The sequence below is a fragment of the Gadus chalcogrammus genome, chromosome 5 (assembly GCF_026213295.1).
Source record: "Gadus chalcogrammus isolate NIFS_2021 chromosome 5, NIFS_Gcha_1.0, whole genome shotgun sequence".
Taxonomy (NCBI): Eukaryota; Metazoa; Chordata; class Actinopteri; order Gadiformes; family Gadidae; genus Gadus; species Gadus chalcogrammus.
Window position 1 is genome coordinate 24,206,906 of NC_079416.1, and position 19,821 is coordinate 24,226,726.

General features: G+C 51.2%; 1 protein-coding gene across 1 annotated transcript; it reads left to right on the plus strand.

Moving 5' to 3' along the window:
• Positions 1 to 13,804: 13,804 nt before the first annotated feature.
• LOC130382217 (thyrotropin receptor-like) lies at positions 13,805 to 19,605 on the plus strand. Its single transcript, XM_056589825.1, has 10 exons — positions 13,805 to 13,996; positions 14,459 to 14,533; positions 15,037 to 15,111; positions 15,238 to 15,312; positions 15,408 to 15,485; positions 16,036 to 16,104; positions 16,212 to 16,289; positions 16,492 to 16,680; positions 16,886 to 17,972; positions 19,465 to 19,605. The coding sequence occupies exons 1-10, from the start codon at positions 13,839 to 13,841 to the stop codon at positions 19,603 to 19,605; spliced, it is 2,025 nt and encodes a 674-aa protein (XP_056445800.1). The 5' UTR covers positions 13,805 to 13,838.
• The last annotated feature ends 216 nt before the right edge of the window (positions 19,606 to 19,821 follow it).

Here is a 19,821-nt window from a genome sequence, read left to right on the forward strand (position 1 = left end):
TATGTAGACAACGTTTTTCTCAAACTACAATCTTATTTACTCAAGTCTAAGAAACTTCTACTAAGATGACCCTGAGATTTACCTCGACCAGAGATCACATGGGTTTACTTGCAAAATGACAAATACGAATGTCTGCATAAGGACAAAGGACTTCAATACACCGGTCACATGACCTCTACGGGTCCATGTGGTGACAACCATTCAGTGTCAACAGAGTCTGAGTCTCTCTGAATGATGTGGATGCGGTACGGGGAGAAGGTGACGACCAGAGCAGTGCAGATGGTGACAGTAAAGTGGGCCAACCAGGGACCAGTTCCATCTGGTTCCTGCAGTAGCTGATCCCTCCCCCTTCCTCTACTAAATCGCTATACCTACTGCGGAGTGTAATTATTTTAATTGAATCTTTTTATGTTATTTATATATATATATATATATATATATATATATATATATATATATAATACTCTGATTGCTCTGGTTAGTTATTATTGAATGATCAAATTTGATCTATTATCACTATCTCATTGTCTGAAATGTGAATGTGTTTTAATTGTCTTTGGAAGAGTGAAAGAGACCTTGTACTCGATGGAGCTCTGGTCCAAACCAGAGGTCCTGTACCCCGACTTGTCCCTGGAGATGGCGATATGTTCCCAGGCCAATCCGACTGTCCAAGAGAAGGGTTTGTCTCGGGGGGGTCCCCACCAGCTAACCCCCATGACGACTGCCTGGTCTCCATTCACACAGACAGACCCACGGAAGCCAGTCAGAAGGGTTCTGCCTTGTCATGAGGGTTACATAAACCCGGCGTCGTCATTGGACAGTCCTCCACTATGATGCCGGCCTCAGTGTGAGGCATGGGGTGCCGATAGCTCTTCAGCACACCAAGGTGTTGCCAGCTCGTCTTGCCAGGACATGCCTCTCGAGGAGAAGCTAATGTAGCCAGGCAGCTCCACCTGTACAGATTGCATCTGTGTCTGTGTCTGTGTGACCTTTTGAAGGCGTCTGATGGCCTGTCATTCAGGGTGTGCCCTTGCCTTACACCTTAATTAAGCGGTCTATTCACCAACCCTGGAATCCCAGGACCAAAGCAAGAAATTAAACGTAAGCATGATTGATTGCCAATGTCGATTGTGTTGATGTTGGCATTGTGCCAGCCCCACTATCCGATCCAATAAAACCCTGCAGTGGAAACATTTCATGAAATGTTTTATCTAGCATCTTATCGTTGCCTTTGTACCTTGACATGGAGCCTTGTTACATAGTTGCAGCAGATGGAAAGTATATTGCTTTACATTTGATATGTTGGCTCCATATCAATTTGTGTATGTAGTTGTATTGGTGCAATTTGAACAAACTAGGATTTATTTAGAGCTTCCACAGCTATCCCTTATAAGAATCATAATTCCCAACAACCAAATATAAACAAAACTTTCTGTGGAAACTAATAAGTGTCCATTCTGAACCGGTGTTGCCTTCCTATATCCATGCGCTGCCTGTGTCGGTCTTCTGTTTGCAGTCCGTCTGTCCCTCCATGAGGTTTGGTCCCCTGCAGACAGACCCATCGATCTACACATCTGGCTCGCCGAATTACCAGGAATCGTACCGCTTGGGGGGTCAAGAGGGGGGAGCCAGGGACCGGCAAAACAGAGAGGTGGCGAGGGGGGGGGGGGGGGGGGGGGGGGTCAGTTCTCTTCCCTCCGATTGGTCGTTAGAGGGCGGCCTCTTGGTCTGGCCACACCCCTTAATGGAGGAACGAGCGGCAGCAATGAACACCTGTCCTCTTGTACTCCGGGCGACCTGGCTCTGGACCAGTTCTAATTAGGATTAGCATCAGATCAAGAATGGTGGATTAGAACTGGATTAGAACATATCAGTTGTAACTGTGGTTACAACTGATATGTTAGTATGCCCTTATCCGTTTTCCACACAAACATGGAATAATTCTGTTTGCTACCTTTAACGAAGGATACAGTCACTTGAATCTGCATGGAGAAACCCAACAGGTTAGGGTGAGGGTGAGGGTGAGGGTGAGGGACACATTCCAACGGGATACATTCCACCATTTCCTCATTCCCTCACCGCTTCAATAATAAATGATAACACAGGCCTGATGGTTGACAGAGATCAGGACACACATTACTGTCCACTGGGGCGTGCTGTCTGAATCAAGGTCACACTGGTAATCAGATTAGGCGGAGGGGAATTGTTCTAACCCTTACATGACAGGGAAGGGTAGGAGCCGGCACGACCCAACACACCTCATCCAAATGCACATTGAAGCAAGAATAAACAAACACACAACTAAAGTCGGGAATAAACATTAAATAATTAAACTAAAGAATATACACAGAAACGTAAATGAAACATACCTAGTAGAGCATCCGTGCTATCTGTATCCATTCCTTTAACACCATTCAGCCCCTCCTGCTGGTTGAGAAGCTGCTGCATCAGTTCAAACTGGAGGCCAACCTTGTGGGCTGGATATTAGACTTCCTCACAAATAGATCCCAGCGAGTTAGATGGTCACCTTTCTGACTTGGCCCTCACATCAACTGGCTCTCCGCATGGGAGTGTTCTCCTCATCCTTCTCTACATTCTGTACACCAATGACTGTCGCTCTGTGACTGATGACGACACATTGTGAAGTTTGCTAATGATATGGTTATTGTGAGCTTACTGAACAATGAGGAAACTTCACACGGCCCGATAATCGACCACTTTGCAACATGGCGTCAGGATGCCTCTATTCGCAGTGGTTCTCAAACTATGGTACCCTGTACTCCTCGGTCTGGGAGCCGACAGCATGAAAGGTGTAACACTAACCATCTCGTGTTGGAGGCAAGAGAGTAGGCCTACGGGCTCCAATAGTTAGAAATTAAAATAAAGCACATTCATTTGAATGATTTTAGCTGGTGTTTCCCCGTGCCTGTGATAAATCACGCACAAGCTAAAATCATTGGTATACTCTCTCGCACTCCACCTCCAATACGAGATGGTTAGTTACACCTTTCCTGCTGTCGGCTCCCAGACCGAGGAGCACAGGGGAGACGTTCCCTCCAGGGCCCATGCTCTCTTGGGGGCAACACCCTTCACTTTGACCGGCAGTGGGTCTTCTTATAGGTCGGAATATGGTCGGAATGAAGCAGTGACCGATTCTTGACAGGCTGGTTACTTTATTCCAAGGGAGAAATTTGGTCTCCGATTTGGTAGGGACACTTCACAGACGTAACACAAAATCACTACGTAGACTTAAAAAAAAATCTAGATTTACATGTGCACTTATTCACATTTAAACCAGCCTACTGCAAAAAATGGTCAGGTGAGTAAAAGTTAGGAACTAGGCAGGTCAGAAGTGCGCGTTGTGGCAACCCGGCCCCGACACGGCAGGCCTGGAAGCCCAGAGGGCAGGTAATACGTGCTGTCTACCACCCTTTTCCCCCAGAGGGCGCCAAGGGTCGCTTTGAGAAGGTCCCACTCAACGCCAACAGGAGACACCTGTGTACCAGGCCAATCAGACCCAGGTGAGGGCTATAAAAGAGAAGCTGAGAGGTAGTCTGGCACAGGAGGTACGTGACCCATGTGGGAGCAGAGAGCGGAGCGAGATTCCCTACCCGGATGGACCTTTGGCCCGGGACCCGGTCTAGAGAAGACCACAGGAGACCACGGAAGGAGTACCTCACCTGGATACCGGGACAGCGCGTGAGACACGGCCACAGCATCCCCAGTGGCTCACGGAGCCCAGACTCTTTAGTTTGTTATAGTTTGCATTGACGGGTGATTCCCCTTTTTTCCGTTGTTTGGACTTAATAAACGTGCCTTGTTGGCAGTTTGAGAATCCGAGACTCTTGTTCCTTGAGCCGGGTCACCACATATGGTGGAGAAGGCAGACAATCCGACCACGCAACAGTTTTTCCTGCTATTTTTTTCGGGACCACCCGCCCCGAATGCAGAACCCAGACGGGGCCGCAGCTGCGGCCGCCCTCCTGCGAGACGCCGTCGAGGAAAGGGCCCTCCTCCGGCAGGCCGTCATACGGCTGGAAATGCGCTCCCCGGACGTCTCTCCGATCTCAGCGCCCACCAGCCGGCTAACCAAGTTAGGACCAGAGGACGATGTCGAGGCCTACTTGGAGGTCTTCGAGAGGACGGCTCGGAGAGAAAGATGGCCGGAGGACCAGTGGGCACACATCGTGGCCCCCTTCCTCACGGGACCCGCACAGCAGGCGAGCCAGGACCTGACCCCAGAACAGGCGAGTGAGTACCAGACCCTCAAGCAGGCGGTACTGGCGTACTATGGACATAGCCTGGCGGCCAGGGCCCAACGGTTCCACGACTGGCGCTTCAACCCCAAGGGCGCCGTGAGGTCCCAGATCGCCCAGCACGCGCGGCTCATCAGGAGATGGCTCGCGGGAGAGGATGGTCCCAACGCTCTCGACCGGGTGTTACTGGACAACACCATCCGCCAGCTACCGCCGGAAGCCCAGAGAACCATCGCCACCAACCATCCGACCACGGTGGACGAGCTGACCCGCCAGCTCGAGAACTGGCAGGTGGCCCGACAGCTAAACAGCGCCACCCGGCCACAGCCCCGCCCGATCGACACCCGTAGGGACCGGCGAGGACCGTGTCTACTCACCACCTGTTGGGCGCATCAGGAGGCCGGAGCCCCGAACCTCCCGGCTCGGGTGGGCGATAAGGACACTCAGGCCCTCATCGACACGGGGAGTGTCGTCACCCTCATCCGGCCCGACCTAGCCGGCGGAACCGATGGAGGTCACCTGTGTTCATGGGGACACCCGCACCTATGACACGTGCCATGTGGTCGTGCGGACCCCCCGAGGGGCCTTCACCGTAAGGGCCGGGGTCGTACCCAATCTCCCGGTGCCCCTATTGATCGGGAGAGACTGCCCCATCTTCCACCGGCTCTGGAACGCGGAGCCAGGACCCCGACCGCCCCGACCGCAGCCGAGGCGACACCGACAACCAGTTCGTCACGCCTACGGAGCCCGGGCACCACACTCCTCCCCAGCTGAGACATCTGGAGAGGGAGACGGCACCGGAAGAGACGGCCCAACATCACCAGGCACACCAGCCCGCCCACCCGGCGAGACTCATCGCCTGGACCCGCCGGGGACCCCCGACACCCTGACAGCGTCGGAGCGACCTGCCGGGTTAGGAGAGACGGAGAGTTCCCCCCTCACGGAGCTCTCGGACTTCCCCCCAACCGGGAGGGGGTCGGACCGTCCCGGACATTTCGCCACCGCTCAACTGCAGGATGACCCCCTGAAAAACGCCTGGAGCCACGTTGTCGCCCATGACGGTCGCGCCAGGGACTCGGTGAGTACCCTACCGTACCCGCACTTCTGCACCAGGTCAGGCCTACTGTATAGGGTAACCGAGAGGGCGGGAGTAGTAGTAGAGCAGTTGGTGGTGCCTCGCCCGTACACCAGTAAAGTCCTCTTCATGGCCCACACACACGTCCTAGGGGCACACTTAGGCATGGACAAGACTAGGGAACGGATCCTAGACCGGTTCTACTGGCCCGGGATAAAGAAGGACGTTACGGAGTACTGCCAGGCGTGCCCGGAGTGCCAGCGGACGGCCCCGAGACCCTCGATCCGGAGTCCGCTGATACCGATGCCTATCATTGAGGTACCCTTTGACCGACTGGCCCTAGACATTGTGGGCCCTCTCCCCAAGACCAGCCGGGGACACCGATACATATTAGTCATGGTTGACTATGCCACCCGGTACCCGGAAGCCCTACCCCTCCGCGCCGCCACCGCTAAGGCCGTAGCCCGGGAGCTAATGTTGCTTTTTAGTCGGGTGGGGATAGCACGGGAGATTTTAACAGACCAAGGGTCATGTTTTATGTCGCGTGTGCTAAAAGCGCTTCTCAGTCTCCTGCAGGTGAAGCAGCTGAGGACTTCAGTGTACCACCCCCAGACGGACGGGCTGGTGGAAAGGTTCAACAAAACCTTAAAGCACATGCTGAAGAAGACCATGGAGAGAGACGGAAAGAACTGGGACCAGCTCCTCCCTCACGTCCTCTTCGCGGTGAGAGAGGTACCCCAGGCCTCGACAGGGTTTTCCCCCTTTGAACTACTGTACGGACGGCGGCCAAGGGGACTACTAGATCTGGCTAAAGAAGCCTGGGAGAGCCAACCCTCCCCCCATCGTACCATAGTGGACCATGTCGAGCAGGTACGGGAGAGAATGGCGCAGGTCTGGCCCATAGTACGGGAGCATCTGCACCAGGCACAGCAGGCCCAGGCGCGGACCTACAACCGCGGGGCCCAGCTGCGTCTCTTCCAGCCGGGGGAGTGGGTCCTGGTTCTCATCCCTACTGCCGAATGCAAGTTCCTGGCCAAGTGGCAGGGACCGTATGAGGTGATCGACCGCGTGGGGGAGGTGAACTACCGGGTGCGGCAGCCGGGGAGGCGCAAGCCCACCCAGCTGTATCATGTCAACCTCTTGAAGCAGTGGAAGGCCGGGACAACCCCACCGGTGCCGGTCCCCGTGGCCCTCGTCGCCCGGCAAGGCGTACCGGAGGTCCCGATGGGCGAGGACCTCAGCCCCAGCCAGAAACAAGACCTCAATGACGTGGTGTTGCAACACCAGGACGTGTTCTCCGAGCTTCCCGGGAGAACAACGGTCGCTCAACACGACATCCGGACAGAGGCAGGCGTCACGGTACGCGTACCCCCCTACCGGGTCCCAGAGGCCCGTCGGGTCGCCATACGGGAGGAGGTCAAGAAAATGCTCCAGCTCCGGGTGATCGAGGAGTCACACAGCGCCTGGTCCAGCCCAATCGTCCTGGTCCCGAAGCCAGATGGATCATTTCGATTCTGCAATGACTTTAGGAGGCTGAACGAGGTCTCGGAGTTCGACGCGTACCCAATGCCCCGGGTTGACGAACTCATCGAGCGGCTCGGGCCCGCTCGGTACCTCACCACCCTCGACCTTACCAAGGGATATTGGCAGGTCCCCCTCAGCAAGACCGCCCGGGAGAAAACGGCGTTCGCGACCCCCGGAGGACTATACCAGTACACGGTGCTCCCCTTCGGGGTGCATGGAGCTCCGGCAACGTTCCAGCGCATGATGGACCGTCTCCTGCGGTCACACCAGGCCTACGCCGCCGCGTACATTGATGACATCATCATCCATAGCGCCAGCTGGGACATCCACCTGAGACACCTAAGAGCGGTCCTGGGGGAGCTGAGGAGGGCGGGTCTCACCGCCAACCCCGCCAAGTGCCGTCTGGGCTTGGAGGAGGCCTCATACCTGGGCTACAGAGTCGGTCGCGGGAACGTCCGACCGCAGGAGGCCAAGGTGAAGGCCATCCTGGATTGGCCCCGCCCCACCTCCAAGAAGCAAGTCAAGTCCTTCCTCGGTCTGGTAGGGTACTATCAAAGGTTCATTCCCAGTTTCGCCACCCTGGCAAGCCCCCTACATGACCTGACCCGGAAGGCCCTGCCGGACCGCGTTACCTGGTCGGAGGCAGCAGAGGGAGCATTCAGTCTCCTTAAACGGGCCCTATGCTCCGAGCCAATACTATTAACGCCTGATTTTACTCTGCCCCTTATAGTCCACTCCGACGCCTCAGAGGTGGGCCTCGGAGCGGTCCTCTCGCAGGTCCGGGACGCGGAGGAGCACCCAGTGACATACATTAGCAGGAAACTCCTCCCGAATGAAAGGAACTACTCCACCGTGGAGAAGGAGGCCCTGGCCATCAAGTGGGCCATAGACAAGCTGCGGTACTACCTTCTGGGCCGGGAGTTCACCCTGGTGACGGACCATGCCCCACTCAAGTGGATGGCCACCGCCAAGGATACAAACGCCAGGGTGACAAGGTGGTTCCTGGCCCTACAGGACTACCGCTTCAAAGTGGACCACCGACCAGGGCGGGAGCACGCCAATGCTGATGCCCTGTCCCGTCGGGACGCATGCCTCTGGGCAGTCAGAGGTGCCCCGGGGCTACATCTAAGGGGGGAGGAGTGTGGCAACCCGGCCCCGACACGGCAGGCCTGGAAGCCCAGAGGGCAGGTAATACGTGCTGTCTACCACCCTTTTCCCCCAGAGGGCGCCAAGGGTCGCTTTGAGAAGGTCCCACTCAACGCCAACAGGAGACACCTGTGTACCAGGCCAATCAGACCCAGGTGAGGGCTATAAAAGAGAAGCTGAGAGGTAGTCTGGCACAGGAGGTACGTGACCCATGTGGGAGCAGAGAGCGGAGCGAGATTCCCTACCCGGATGGACCTTTGGCCCGGGACCCGGTCTAGAGAAGACCACAGGAGACCACGGAAGGAGTACCTCACCTGGATACCGGGACAGCGCGTGAGACACGGCCACAGCATCCCCAGTGGCTCACGGAGCCCAGACTCTTTAGTTTGTTATAGTTTGCATTGACGGGTGATTCCCCTTTTTTCCGTTGTTTGGACTTAATAAACGTGCCTTGTTGGCAGTTTGAGAATCCGAGACTCTTGTTCCTTGAGCCGGGTCACCACAGCGTGTGCTCCAGAGGTTCACGTGAGTATTTAATTGGTGCTCGTGCCCATTGCGCGACACACACTAACTTGGATATGTGTACGATACTTTCTCGTGCTCACCAAATACTTTCTCGTGCGCACCAGATATTTTCTCGTGAGCACAAGATTCTTTCTCGTGCTCACGAGAAACGTTCAAAAATTTGTACCCGTACTATCAAAATACTAGTAGGCTACGAATGGAAATACATTTACCATGAGATCATGTTCTCACTTGCTTTGTGTGTTTGTGTATGTGTTTCCTTGAGTCTGTTCTAGTACTACCAGTTTGTACAGCTGACAACAGCTTACAATAAATAATGTTATGTTTAAGAATAAATGTGCCTCCTACATGAGCTGTGCGTAGCTGAATTGCGCCGCAGGCCTAAGCTACTGTATTTTGTTATATTTTATAACATCTGGTATAATGGTGGTATTTGGGGAGACAAATATTTTCCGTGGTGGTACGCAGTATAAAAAGTTTGAGAACCACTGCTCTATTGACTTTAGGCGTAATGTCATTAACAAGGTAACGACGACCGACGGACTCGACGGACGGATGTCCGCATCAGGATACCGGGACAGCACGTGAGGAAGGACCACGGCGTCCCCAGTGGCTCACGGAGCAACACTGATGCTCAAACACTGGCAGTGTTTGAGCATCAGAGACTTGTGTTCATTTGAGGAGGCGGGGTAGACGGAAACTCGACCAACCTACGGACCATTTTTTAAGTAAACGCCCGACTTCCAATGGAGGCAGCTCAACCAAGTTACAGTTTTTCCTTTTCAATGGATGGACGAACCCCAAAGCAGAGCCTCGACCGAGCCACAGGTTTTTCAGTGGACGCCCGAACCCTGATGCAGAGCCCCAACGGAGCTGCGGCTGCCAACCAGAGAGAAACTGAACTCCTTCTCCTCCGAGAGGCGGTCCAATGGCTCGAGCAGAGCGCCATGCTCAATGAGAAGACCAAGCAGATCCAGGAATGGCCCGAGGAGAAGGGCACCCTGAACAGGGAGATCCAGGACCTCAAGGACACGCTGGAGGTTAAGGAGCGGAAGGTCAATGACCTACCGAACAGGATGGAGAACCTGCAGGAACAGCTTCGGGAAAAGGAGAAGCAGATGGGCAGCCTGAAAGGGAGGGTCAAGTCGCTGCAGGCGGACACCTCCAACACAGACAGCGCCCTCACCAGGTTGGTGGAATCCCTCGCTGAGAAGGAGCATATCATCCAGCGGCTGAAGGAACAAGGGTTCCAGGATGACCAGGAGAAAGGTGAGGAGCTGGTGGCCAGCAGGACTACGTTGGAGAGGATGAAGGTGGAGCGCAAGATGGCCCTGGAGGAGACTGCCGCCAGACACAAGGCCCACAGCATGGACTGGTTCCGGGAGAGGGAGGCACTGAAGGCCCAGCTGTTGGGTTTGATGAAGGAGCTGGAAGAGACCCGGCAGCGTCGGTCCCCAGCCCCAGCCAATTGAGACTCGTCAGGACAGATGGGGAACAGCGCCACCTGGACGGGCAGCCCAGCCGAGGCGACGCGTCCGAGATGTGGAGAGGCGGGATCGCATCCGTCAGGTCCAAGAGGGGGAGGAACGGGAGCACCTGATCCGCAAGAGGAACTGGCTGGAGGTGGAGGAGCGGCGTCTGGACGCCGACTGCATGGCGCTGCAGTTCCTGGAGCGGGAGCGGCAGCGCATCCTGTTTGAGCGCCGGCGTGAGCGGTATGGGATCCAGCGGGAGCGGGTCGAGCTGCGCCGCTAGCAGGAGCAGCTACGCTTCGGGCAGGACTACGGCTCCGGTAAGAGGTCCTACAGGTTCCAGGGGGGTCACCGGCCGGGGCGGGCCAACGCCAACACCCTATCGCGACTGACCAGCAGCCGCGACGCGGGTGCTGGTCAGTCAGAGGTGCCCCGAGCCTCCATCAAAGGGTGGAGGAGCGTGGCAACCCGTCTCTGGCACAGCGCCCCTGGAGGCCAAGGGGGCAGGTTGTGGAGGCGGTGTACCACAGATTTTCATCAGATGGCGCCAGTAAGAGCATTGGTGCCAATCATTGAAATGCGGAGCACCTGAGGAGCAGGTGGGAAGCATGCTTTAAAAAGCATGCTTCTACACTAATTCAGGGCTCTCCTGGTTCGCGTGTGCGGAGAGACTAGTCTCCGTGGGTGATGTGGTTCCACCCGGTGGAACAAGACTGTGGATTCCTCCAAAGCTGGGTTTTGTTTGGTTTGATAGATATATAATTTCTGTTTGAATAAAAGTGCAATTTTGGCTTTAAGTAAGCTCCAGTTCGTGTGCTGATTGGAAGGAGGCGGCTCACTCACCAAGCCGGGTTGCCACAATATATATAGTATATATGTATTATTATTATTTTAATATATAATATATAATTATATATATATAATAATATATATTAATATATTTATTTACTACTATTTATTGATTGTATAGTGTTTTTTAATGTGTGTGTGTGATTTTGTGTGACTTGGATTTGTATACTATCTACTGCACAACAAATTGCCCCATTGGGGGACAATAAAGTACTTTTAACTTACAACTTTCTGTAAAGCGTAAAGCGGGTGACAAGAAAAGTGCTGTAAAAAAACAGTTATTATTATTATACAACATGCATACAGATATATTTCAATATAACTGAAGTGGCTCCCATCCGGGGACATTGCACATATAATTAAAACATTACAATATGACCAACGAATATTGCAATGTGACAATAGAAAATAAAGTTTGTTGAACAATTATTCCAATAATCCTAAATATATTGTAGTTAAATTATGTATTTGAACAATATAATAAGACATGAGAACCTGTGGAGAGGTGCTCATGGTATGCTTCTTGTGGTCATGTGTTGCCGTGGGTAACCGCTATACAGCAGGGCATCAGAACGGTACAAACACCAAAAGAAGAAGACCATAATCACGGTCATAAAAAAATAACATTACGTGGTATTGGGTTGAGCTCTTTGTTAGAGGAACTTATCTGTACTTAACCAAACAAGGAAGTGATGCAGGTTTGGTTCAGAAGAATTTCAGTGTTATGACACGTAGTCATAGAAAGTGTTTCAATGTCGTTCAACTTGTTTTCTACATAAAGATTTCCAATGCAGCAATTAATATTAAGTTGGTTGCATTTGGCAAATAGGTTTGCTAACGTCTTGTGGGTTGGTTTGGGAAAATGGCCGTTTGAATGCATTGAGCCATCAACACCCTGTCCCTAAAATATAGTGTTATGTCATTATGTATTTATAACCTTTTGTCAGAGAATAATCTCCTAGCTTTCTTTCTGATAACATGAAAATGCCACATTTGTCCAAGGGGGTTTTCATGCTACTGCATGAGAATCGTAGACAAAAATAGTTAGCCATGATGTGACATAGAATAGTTGTGAATAGCTGGGATCCGGTAGACTTTCGTCATGTATTGGGCGCCTATTCACTATTAACATATAATTTTTGTTAAAACAAGATCTGTTTCATTGTCTTCAGTTGAAGCGGTCTCCTCAGGGTATAGTATATGATATCTATACTTAGGGTGTATGGCATCGAGACATAGGGTATACGATGTCTAGACATAGCTCTGGTTGGTGGCGCGCTCTATTGGAGGTTTTGTTTATAGCGTTTAATGAGGGCACTTATTTTTTTAAATCGAGAGCTTCTCGAGAGTTCTTCGACTTCTCTGAAGTCTCTGAAAACCGACCCTTCAGAATTTGTGATGTGTTTTTCGTGAAGATGCTGTAGCTCAAGCACCATTATCTGAACGTAATTTGATGGAAATGTCATTGCAATTAAAAAAAATAAAAAGTGAGGCACAGGTAAGATAAATCATCGCGCTTGTTAGCCCAATCTGGTACTCTGTACACCAGTGGTTCTCAAACTTTTTATACCGCGTACCACCACGGAAAATGTTTGTCTCCCCAAGTAGTGGGGGTTATTTCAGCCACGGTTGAGAAGGAATTGGGGGGAAAGGAACTTTGGCTTTGACTCCCTGAAGTAAATGAACCACGACATGGAGGAGAAAGGGATTGTTGCCCACGATTGTTCCCGCCGGAGCCCCACCGCCCCGCGGCGGTGGTGGTGGTGGTGGTGGTGGTGGTGGTGGTGGTGGCTCGGCGCTGCCCGCTGCCCGCTGCCCGCTGCACGCTGCTCGCTGCCCGCTGCACACTGCTCGCTGCTCGCTGCTCGCTGCACGCTGCCCGCTGCCCGCTGCCCGCTGCACGCTGCACGCTGCACACTGCACGCAGCGAGGCTCCGGTTGGAGACAATCACGGGCAGCAATCCATTTCTCCTCCATGTCGTGGTTCAGTCTACTTCCGATTGATGTGAACGTGGAAGAACCAGAAACGTCGGAGAACCCAACACAGTCGTTTGACATTCATAATATCGTCCGGAGGCGCACACAGCTTTTGACCGTGCTAATATATAAAATATAGATATCTATGTATAATATGTTATTATTTAGATATAGAGCTGGAGCGACCGGAGTGTTCTAGATTATTTACAGAACACGGCCAAAAACTGTGTGCGTCTCCCCATTGCGATACATCCTCTGTTAACACGAGCGCATGGTGCCGTGGCCGCAAGCTGCTCAGGGCCACACCCCCACCCTCCTCCTTGACCCGCCTCTAAAAAACGGCACGTTTGTGGAAAGCTCATTGTGGGACTGGCTCGTAGTGGCTGTAATTCTGCTCCAAGGCTGAATTTCTTGAGCACCTTCAAATACTGTATTAAGGGCCCCTAACACCTATACATAAGCATCCATAAAGTATCAAGCCACGGGACTTTAAACTGAAACACCACCACTTCCACCATTATCGAATGACATTAGAACCCAAACCCTAACCCTAACCCTAGGATACATAACTGTATCCTAGAACACCTGGAAACCCCGTAAAACATGAACCCCCCACACTCATCAAACCCCCCCGCTCATCAAACTCCCCCGCTCATCAAACCCCCCCGCTCATCAAACCCCCCCCACTCATCAAACCCCCCCCACTCATCAAACCCCTGACCAAATGATGCAAAACATGAACCTCTCACACTCATCTCAGTAGCAGTTTATTTTGAGACCTATCATTTTAATATAATTCATAAAAAATACACCGATTATCTTTTGAGAAATACAAAAGCGATCTACAAGTATGCCTATTCTATTTTATGTATGACAAGACGAACAGAAAGAGGGACCTTTGAGAAAGAGGGGGGGGGGGCGGATCGACGCGCGCGACCCACTCCTCTTACCACAACGTGCACTTGTTGCGTTGCCTTACTGCCTGTTAACGCGGGATCGAAACGGACGCTGAAGATGCTCTATTTAGCTGGTATTATCGTCTTCGTAACGATTGTCGACGCTACGCTTCACCTGGATTGCCCTCTCTACTGCGAGTGCGACTGGGCGTCCTGGAGCGTCTCCTGCTCCGACCTCCAGCTGCTGCCCGCATTCCACCCCAGCACCACGGAGGTGTAAGTCACCAAACGGGACATTTTGGAATCTACGTTTGTTTTTAAATATGATGCCTATAGGCGTGTGAAAAAACATTCCTTATTTAGTATTAATACAATTGAAAATATGAAAATGAGGTAACATGTTTATTATTTTGCGTTTAAGATGGCTTGAAGGAACACGTCTGTCCTCAATCCCGCATGAGGCCTTTTCAAAGTTAGTCAACATTTCCCACATGTAAGTATTTCATCAAATATTTATTTGTCTGTTTTGTGAAATATCTCCTGAATATCAATATTTATGTTTTTGTAGCCTAATATTTTTCCCATGTTGCATGTGCCTCTGTGCATTCTTTTCTTTCTTGATGATTTATCATATAATGTGTTCGAAATATTAAAAAAAGCTAAATCATTAAGCTTGCATGATTAACTATTTCCGGCATATATATTCATGCGTGCTTGCCTGTGTGTGTGTTTTTTCAGCTACATCTCTGAGGATAAAACTTTAAGAGGCCTTGATCGACACTCCTTCTATAACAGTCCCAGGATGAGCCACATGTGAGCACCACCTCTCTCAGACAGGATGGGGGCACCAATGCTTCACCCCTGGGTCGTCCTACTTGACCTTGTTGCTATACGATAAATACAATTGACATGACTTAAAATATGTACTGGATAGATAGATCTAGAAAAGATAGGAGCATCTTGAAGGCATGCTGCATGCAAAAGTGGAAATTAATTTTAGAAGGCATAAAGCTGACCATTTATATGTGTGTGTTTGTGTGTCTGTCTGTGTGTCTGTCTGTCTGTCTGTCTGTCTGTCTGTCTGTCTGTCTGTCTGTCTGTCTGTCTGTCTGTCTGTCTGTCTGTCTGTCTGTCTGTCGTGGTATGTTTGCATACATGGGTGTCTGTTTGTTTGTGTGTATGTGTGTGTGTGTTTGCATGCATTGGTGTGATTGTGTGTGTATGTGTGCGTGTGCGTGTGTGTCTTTATGTTTGTGTGTGTGTCTGTGTGTGTGTGCGTGTGTGTCTTTGTTTGTGTGTGTGTCTCCATTTTGCAGAGAACTAAGAAGCCTCAGAAAACTGTCCTCCATCCACCCGGAGGCCTTCCAGGACCTACCTCACCTGCAGTATCTGTAAGGACACAGCATTCTGGTTGTTAGAACATAAAGCGTCCATTCAACATAACACAAAGCTAACTGCTTTAGCCATGTCCTGGTGATCTGCTTTCATTTGGACTCATATGTTTGTCTTTTTTACAGCGGCATACTTAACACAGGTCTCAGCTCCTTCCCTGCCCTTAAACTCATCCTATCAGTGCAAGCGGAGTTTGTTTTGTATGGAAAGCAATAAACTGCACACTGTACACATTTAATGTTAAACTTTTGATACTCAGTTGTCGTGTTGACCTTATCTCTATCTTTTCTTCCAGGGAGATCGTGGATAATACTTTATTAGAAGTGATACCTGCTAATGCTTTCAATGGATTATCTGAGAATTATTTAACGATGTAAGTACACTTTCAGCCATTTCCCTGTCTTTTGCTTCTAGTATAGCATTTTAATTAGCTTATTCTCAATAAAGAAAGACTTAATTCTTTAAATAAAGGTCAATACAAATATCCCCTGTTTTTCTATATTTTCGGTGGGATGGTTCAGTTTCAATGTGAACACATCACTAGTTGGGGTTATTGATATACATTTCAAGAATCAACACTTCAGTCAAATGCCCCCTGGAAGCCTTGAAGTGTATCCGAAAGCTAAAAGCAAATCCCATGGATACCACCCATCCAAGCAATTGCATGAAGCCGCCAGAGCAACTGCATAACATGTGCTTGCAGTCGCAGGTGGTTTGAGTCAAGTTGTTTTTTAACTGATTTTAAAAAACTATTATGGGATTCAGGGATACTTTGACAAAACCATCTATCCATACATTTTCATAGTCAACCATAATTAATTAAATATCACTAATAATAATAATAATCAATAATGTATGGATTATTTGAATTGTTTTGTTTAAAGAGTTGTAACACTTTTACATCTTCTTTTATCTCCTATTAGCATGTTCAATGGCAACGGCCTGCGCAGCATTCAGCCGTATGCCTTCAACGAGAGCCGCCTGGAGGAAGTGTAAGCTCTCCACCTTGTGTCCCTTTAGTGAGCACTTACAGAACGTTAACAAATGACAGGAATATTGGAATGGGGGACTCACTCTTTTCTGATTTCTATTTGTTTAGGTATCTCAACATGAATGTGGATTTGGAAACAGTTGACGCTTTGGCCTTTTCTGGAGTCATTCACGGTCCAACACTTCTGTAAGATGCTGAAATATATTGTGTGTTTGAACGTCAACATGTTTACTACTACAAGAAACTAAAGAATGTTGGTGCAGCATGCAAATAGTTTCCCCAATGCCTACCACAAAAAAAGTTCAATGTGTTCCATTGAACACAAACAACCTCCAGGAGTAATCTCAGCATTGTCTCCTTCTGAAGTGAACTCTGTGTGGATCCTCAGAGACCTCTCAGAGACCAGAGTGACCACTTTACCCTCAATGGGACTGGGAGCCGTGCAGACATTCCAAGCTAAAAACACTTGGGGCCTCAAGCAACTGCCCCCCCTTACAGCGTTTCTGCATCTCCAGAGTGCTGAGCTGACCTTCCCCAGCCACTGCTGTGGCCTCTCAAAGCTGACGCGGTGGAGAGGGTGAGTCAGAAACAAGCTCTGCTCCTCGCACTCACAGTACTAACTGGATATCTTCAATATTGTATTTTCTACAAGAAAAAAGCTCCACTCAACTCTGTTTTTTCAGTATCAAGTATTGAACAAACCATAAATATTGGGATTTATTGTCTATACTTTTACGAAATAAGCACTTAACGGCCTCTTACCCTCACTGTTAATATCAAAGACAAACAGAAGAAGTAATTTGCAACCTGACGAAGACTCTGGGACTGAGGTCTCCCCAGGGGGGTTCCTCCAGGCGCTTCGGGAGACACACCATCACCCAGCAGGAGGACTTTCTGCACAACAGCAGTCTCCAGACCTTTGCAAACCCTTACCACCACTTCCTCCATCCCGACCTCTTCCGTCCGTCCGAGCTGTGGCCCAACGAGGGCCCCTACTTCGTGGACCTGCCCACCGAGCCGCCGGAGGAGGGCTTAGACTACGCGCTGTGCAGTGACCCGCTCGCCCACCAGAGGGCGGTGGCCTGTGTGCCTGAGCCGGACGCGCTGAACCCCTGCGAGGACGTGATGAGCCAGGGCTTCCTCCGGATGGCGGTGTGGGCCGTCAGCCTGCTGGCCATCCTGGCCAACCTGCTGGTCCTGTTGGTCCTGCTCACCAGCCGCCGCCGGCTCTCCATCACACGCTTCCTCATCTGCCATCTGGCCTTCGCCGACCTCTGCATGGGCGTGTACCTGCTGCTCATCGCCGCGGTGGACGTCTACACGCGCTCCCACTACTACCAGCACGCCGTCGCCTGGCAGACAGGGGCCGGCTGCCAGCTGGCGGGCACGCTGTCCGTCTTCTCCTGCGAGCTGTCGGTCTACACGCTCACCGCCATCACGCTGCAGCGCTGGCACGCCATCTACTTCGCCATGAGCCCCGAGCGCCGGCTGCGGCTCCGCCACGCCGCCGCCGCCATGCTGGGCGGCTGGCTGCTGTGTCTGACGCTGGCGCTGCTGCCGCTGGTCGGCGTCAGCAGCTACCAGCGGGTGAGTGTCTGCCTCCCCATGGACGTGGAGACGGCCGCGGCCCGCGTTTACGTGGTCCTGGTGCTGAGCTTCAACGTCCTGGCCTTCACCGTGGTGGTGGCCTGCTACCTGCACATCTACTGCATGGTGCACAACCCCCGGCACCAGTCCAGCCGGCACGACGCCAGCATGGCCCAGCGCATGGCCGTGCTCATCTTCACCAACTTCCTGTGCGTGGCGCCCATCTCCTTCTACGGGCTGTCGGCGCTCCACCGGCCGCTCATCACCATCACCGACTCCAAGGTGAGTTTAGACCTGAGTTTAGACCTGTGACCATCACCGACTCCAAGGTGAGTTTAGACCTGAGTTTAGACCTGAGTTTAGACCTGTGACCATCACTGACTCTAAGGTGAGTTTAGACCTGTGATCATCACCGACTCCAAGGTGTGTTTAGACCTGTGACCATCACCGACTCCAAGGTGAGTTTAGACCTGAGTTTTGACCTGTGATCATCACTGACTCCAAGGTGAGTTTAGACCTGAGTTTAGACCTGTGATCATCACTGACTCCAAGGTGAGTTTAGACCTGTCATCATCATTGACTCCAAGGTGAGTTTAGAACTGTGACCATTACCGACTCCAAGGTGAGTTTAGACCTGAGTTTAGACCTGTGATCATCACTGACTCCAAGGTGAGTTTAGACCTGTGATCATCACTGACTCCATGGTGAGTTTAGATCTGTGATCATCACTGACTCCAAGGTGAGTTTAGACCTGTGATCATCACTGACTCCAAGGTGAGTTAGGCCTGTGATCATCACTGACTCCAAGGAGAGTTTAGAACTGTGATCAGACCATCACTGACTCCAAGGTGAGTTTAGAACTGTGATCAGACCATCACTGACTCCATGGTCATAGTGATGTCTGTGGTCAGACCATCGGAGCGCCTCCACTGGATTCTCAGTGGAAATGTTCTTCCTTGTACCGTTGTGGGGGTGGCGAGTCATTTAGTTACTCATATTGCCTAATTACTTTGGTAATTTATGTTTTAATGAGGCCAGGAGAGATGCAGTAACCCATCAGTGAAGAAATGCTCTGATTGGAAACATCTATGCTGGGAGTGTTCTCAATCCAAATTGCCTCTCACAAAGGCCGGGGCCGTCAACTCAAAACTTATATTTTCACAGCACAATTCACTCAATGATAGCTGAAGGATGGCTATTCCATTTTTAGCAAATTGCAAAGAAATAATGGCTCCTAAATAGGTTTTCTTAAATAGGTGAACAGATTTCACCTCGTATCGCCGTCAGAGTTCACCATGCTACGTCAGAGTTCACCATGCTAACCCCAGGGTGCAACATGCTAATGTCAGGGTACACCATGCTAACCCTGTCCATGCTAACTCCTGTCCACGCTAACTCCTGTCCGTGCTAACCGTTTCCTTGCTAACCCTGTCCTTGCTAACCCTGTCCATGCTAACCCTGTCCGTGCTAACCCTGTCCATGCTAACTCCTGTCCGCGCTAACCCTGTCCATGCTAACCCTGTCCGTGTTAACCCCTATCCTTGCTAACCCTGTCCTTGCTAACCCTGTCCATGCTAACCCTGTCCGTGCTAACCCTGTCCATGCTAACTCCTGTCCACACTAACTCCCGTCCTTGCTAACCCTGTCCGTGCTAACCCTGTCCTTGCTAACCCTGTCCGTGCTAACCCTGTCCTTGCTAACCCTGTCCGTGCTAACCCTGTCCTTGCTAACCCTCTCCGTGCTAACTCTGTCCATGCTAACCCTGGTCCCCCAGGTGCTGCTGGTTCTGTTCTTCCCTCTGAACTCCTGCACTCAGCCCTTCCTGTACGCCCTGCTGACCCGGGCCTTCCAGTGGGACGCCGCGGCCATGCTGAGCCGGGTCGGGCTTTGGAGGCCGCAGGCACCGCTCTGCTGAAGCCCCGCTACACTACTGCCTCTACAGTAGTGTACTGTATCTCACCTACAGTAACTACTGCCTCTACAGTAGTGTACTGTATCTCACCTACAGTAACTACTGCCTTTACAGTAGTGTACTGTATCTCACCTACAGCAACTACTGTCTCTACAGTAGTGTACTGTATCTCACCTACAGCAACTACTGTCTCTACAGTAGTGTACTGTATCTCACCTA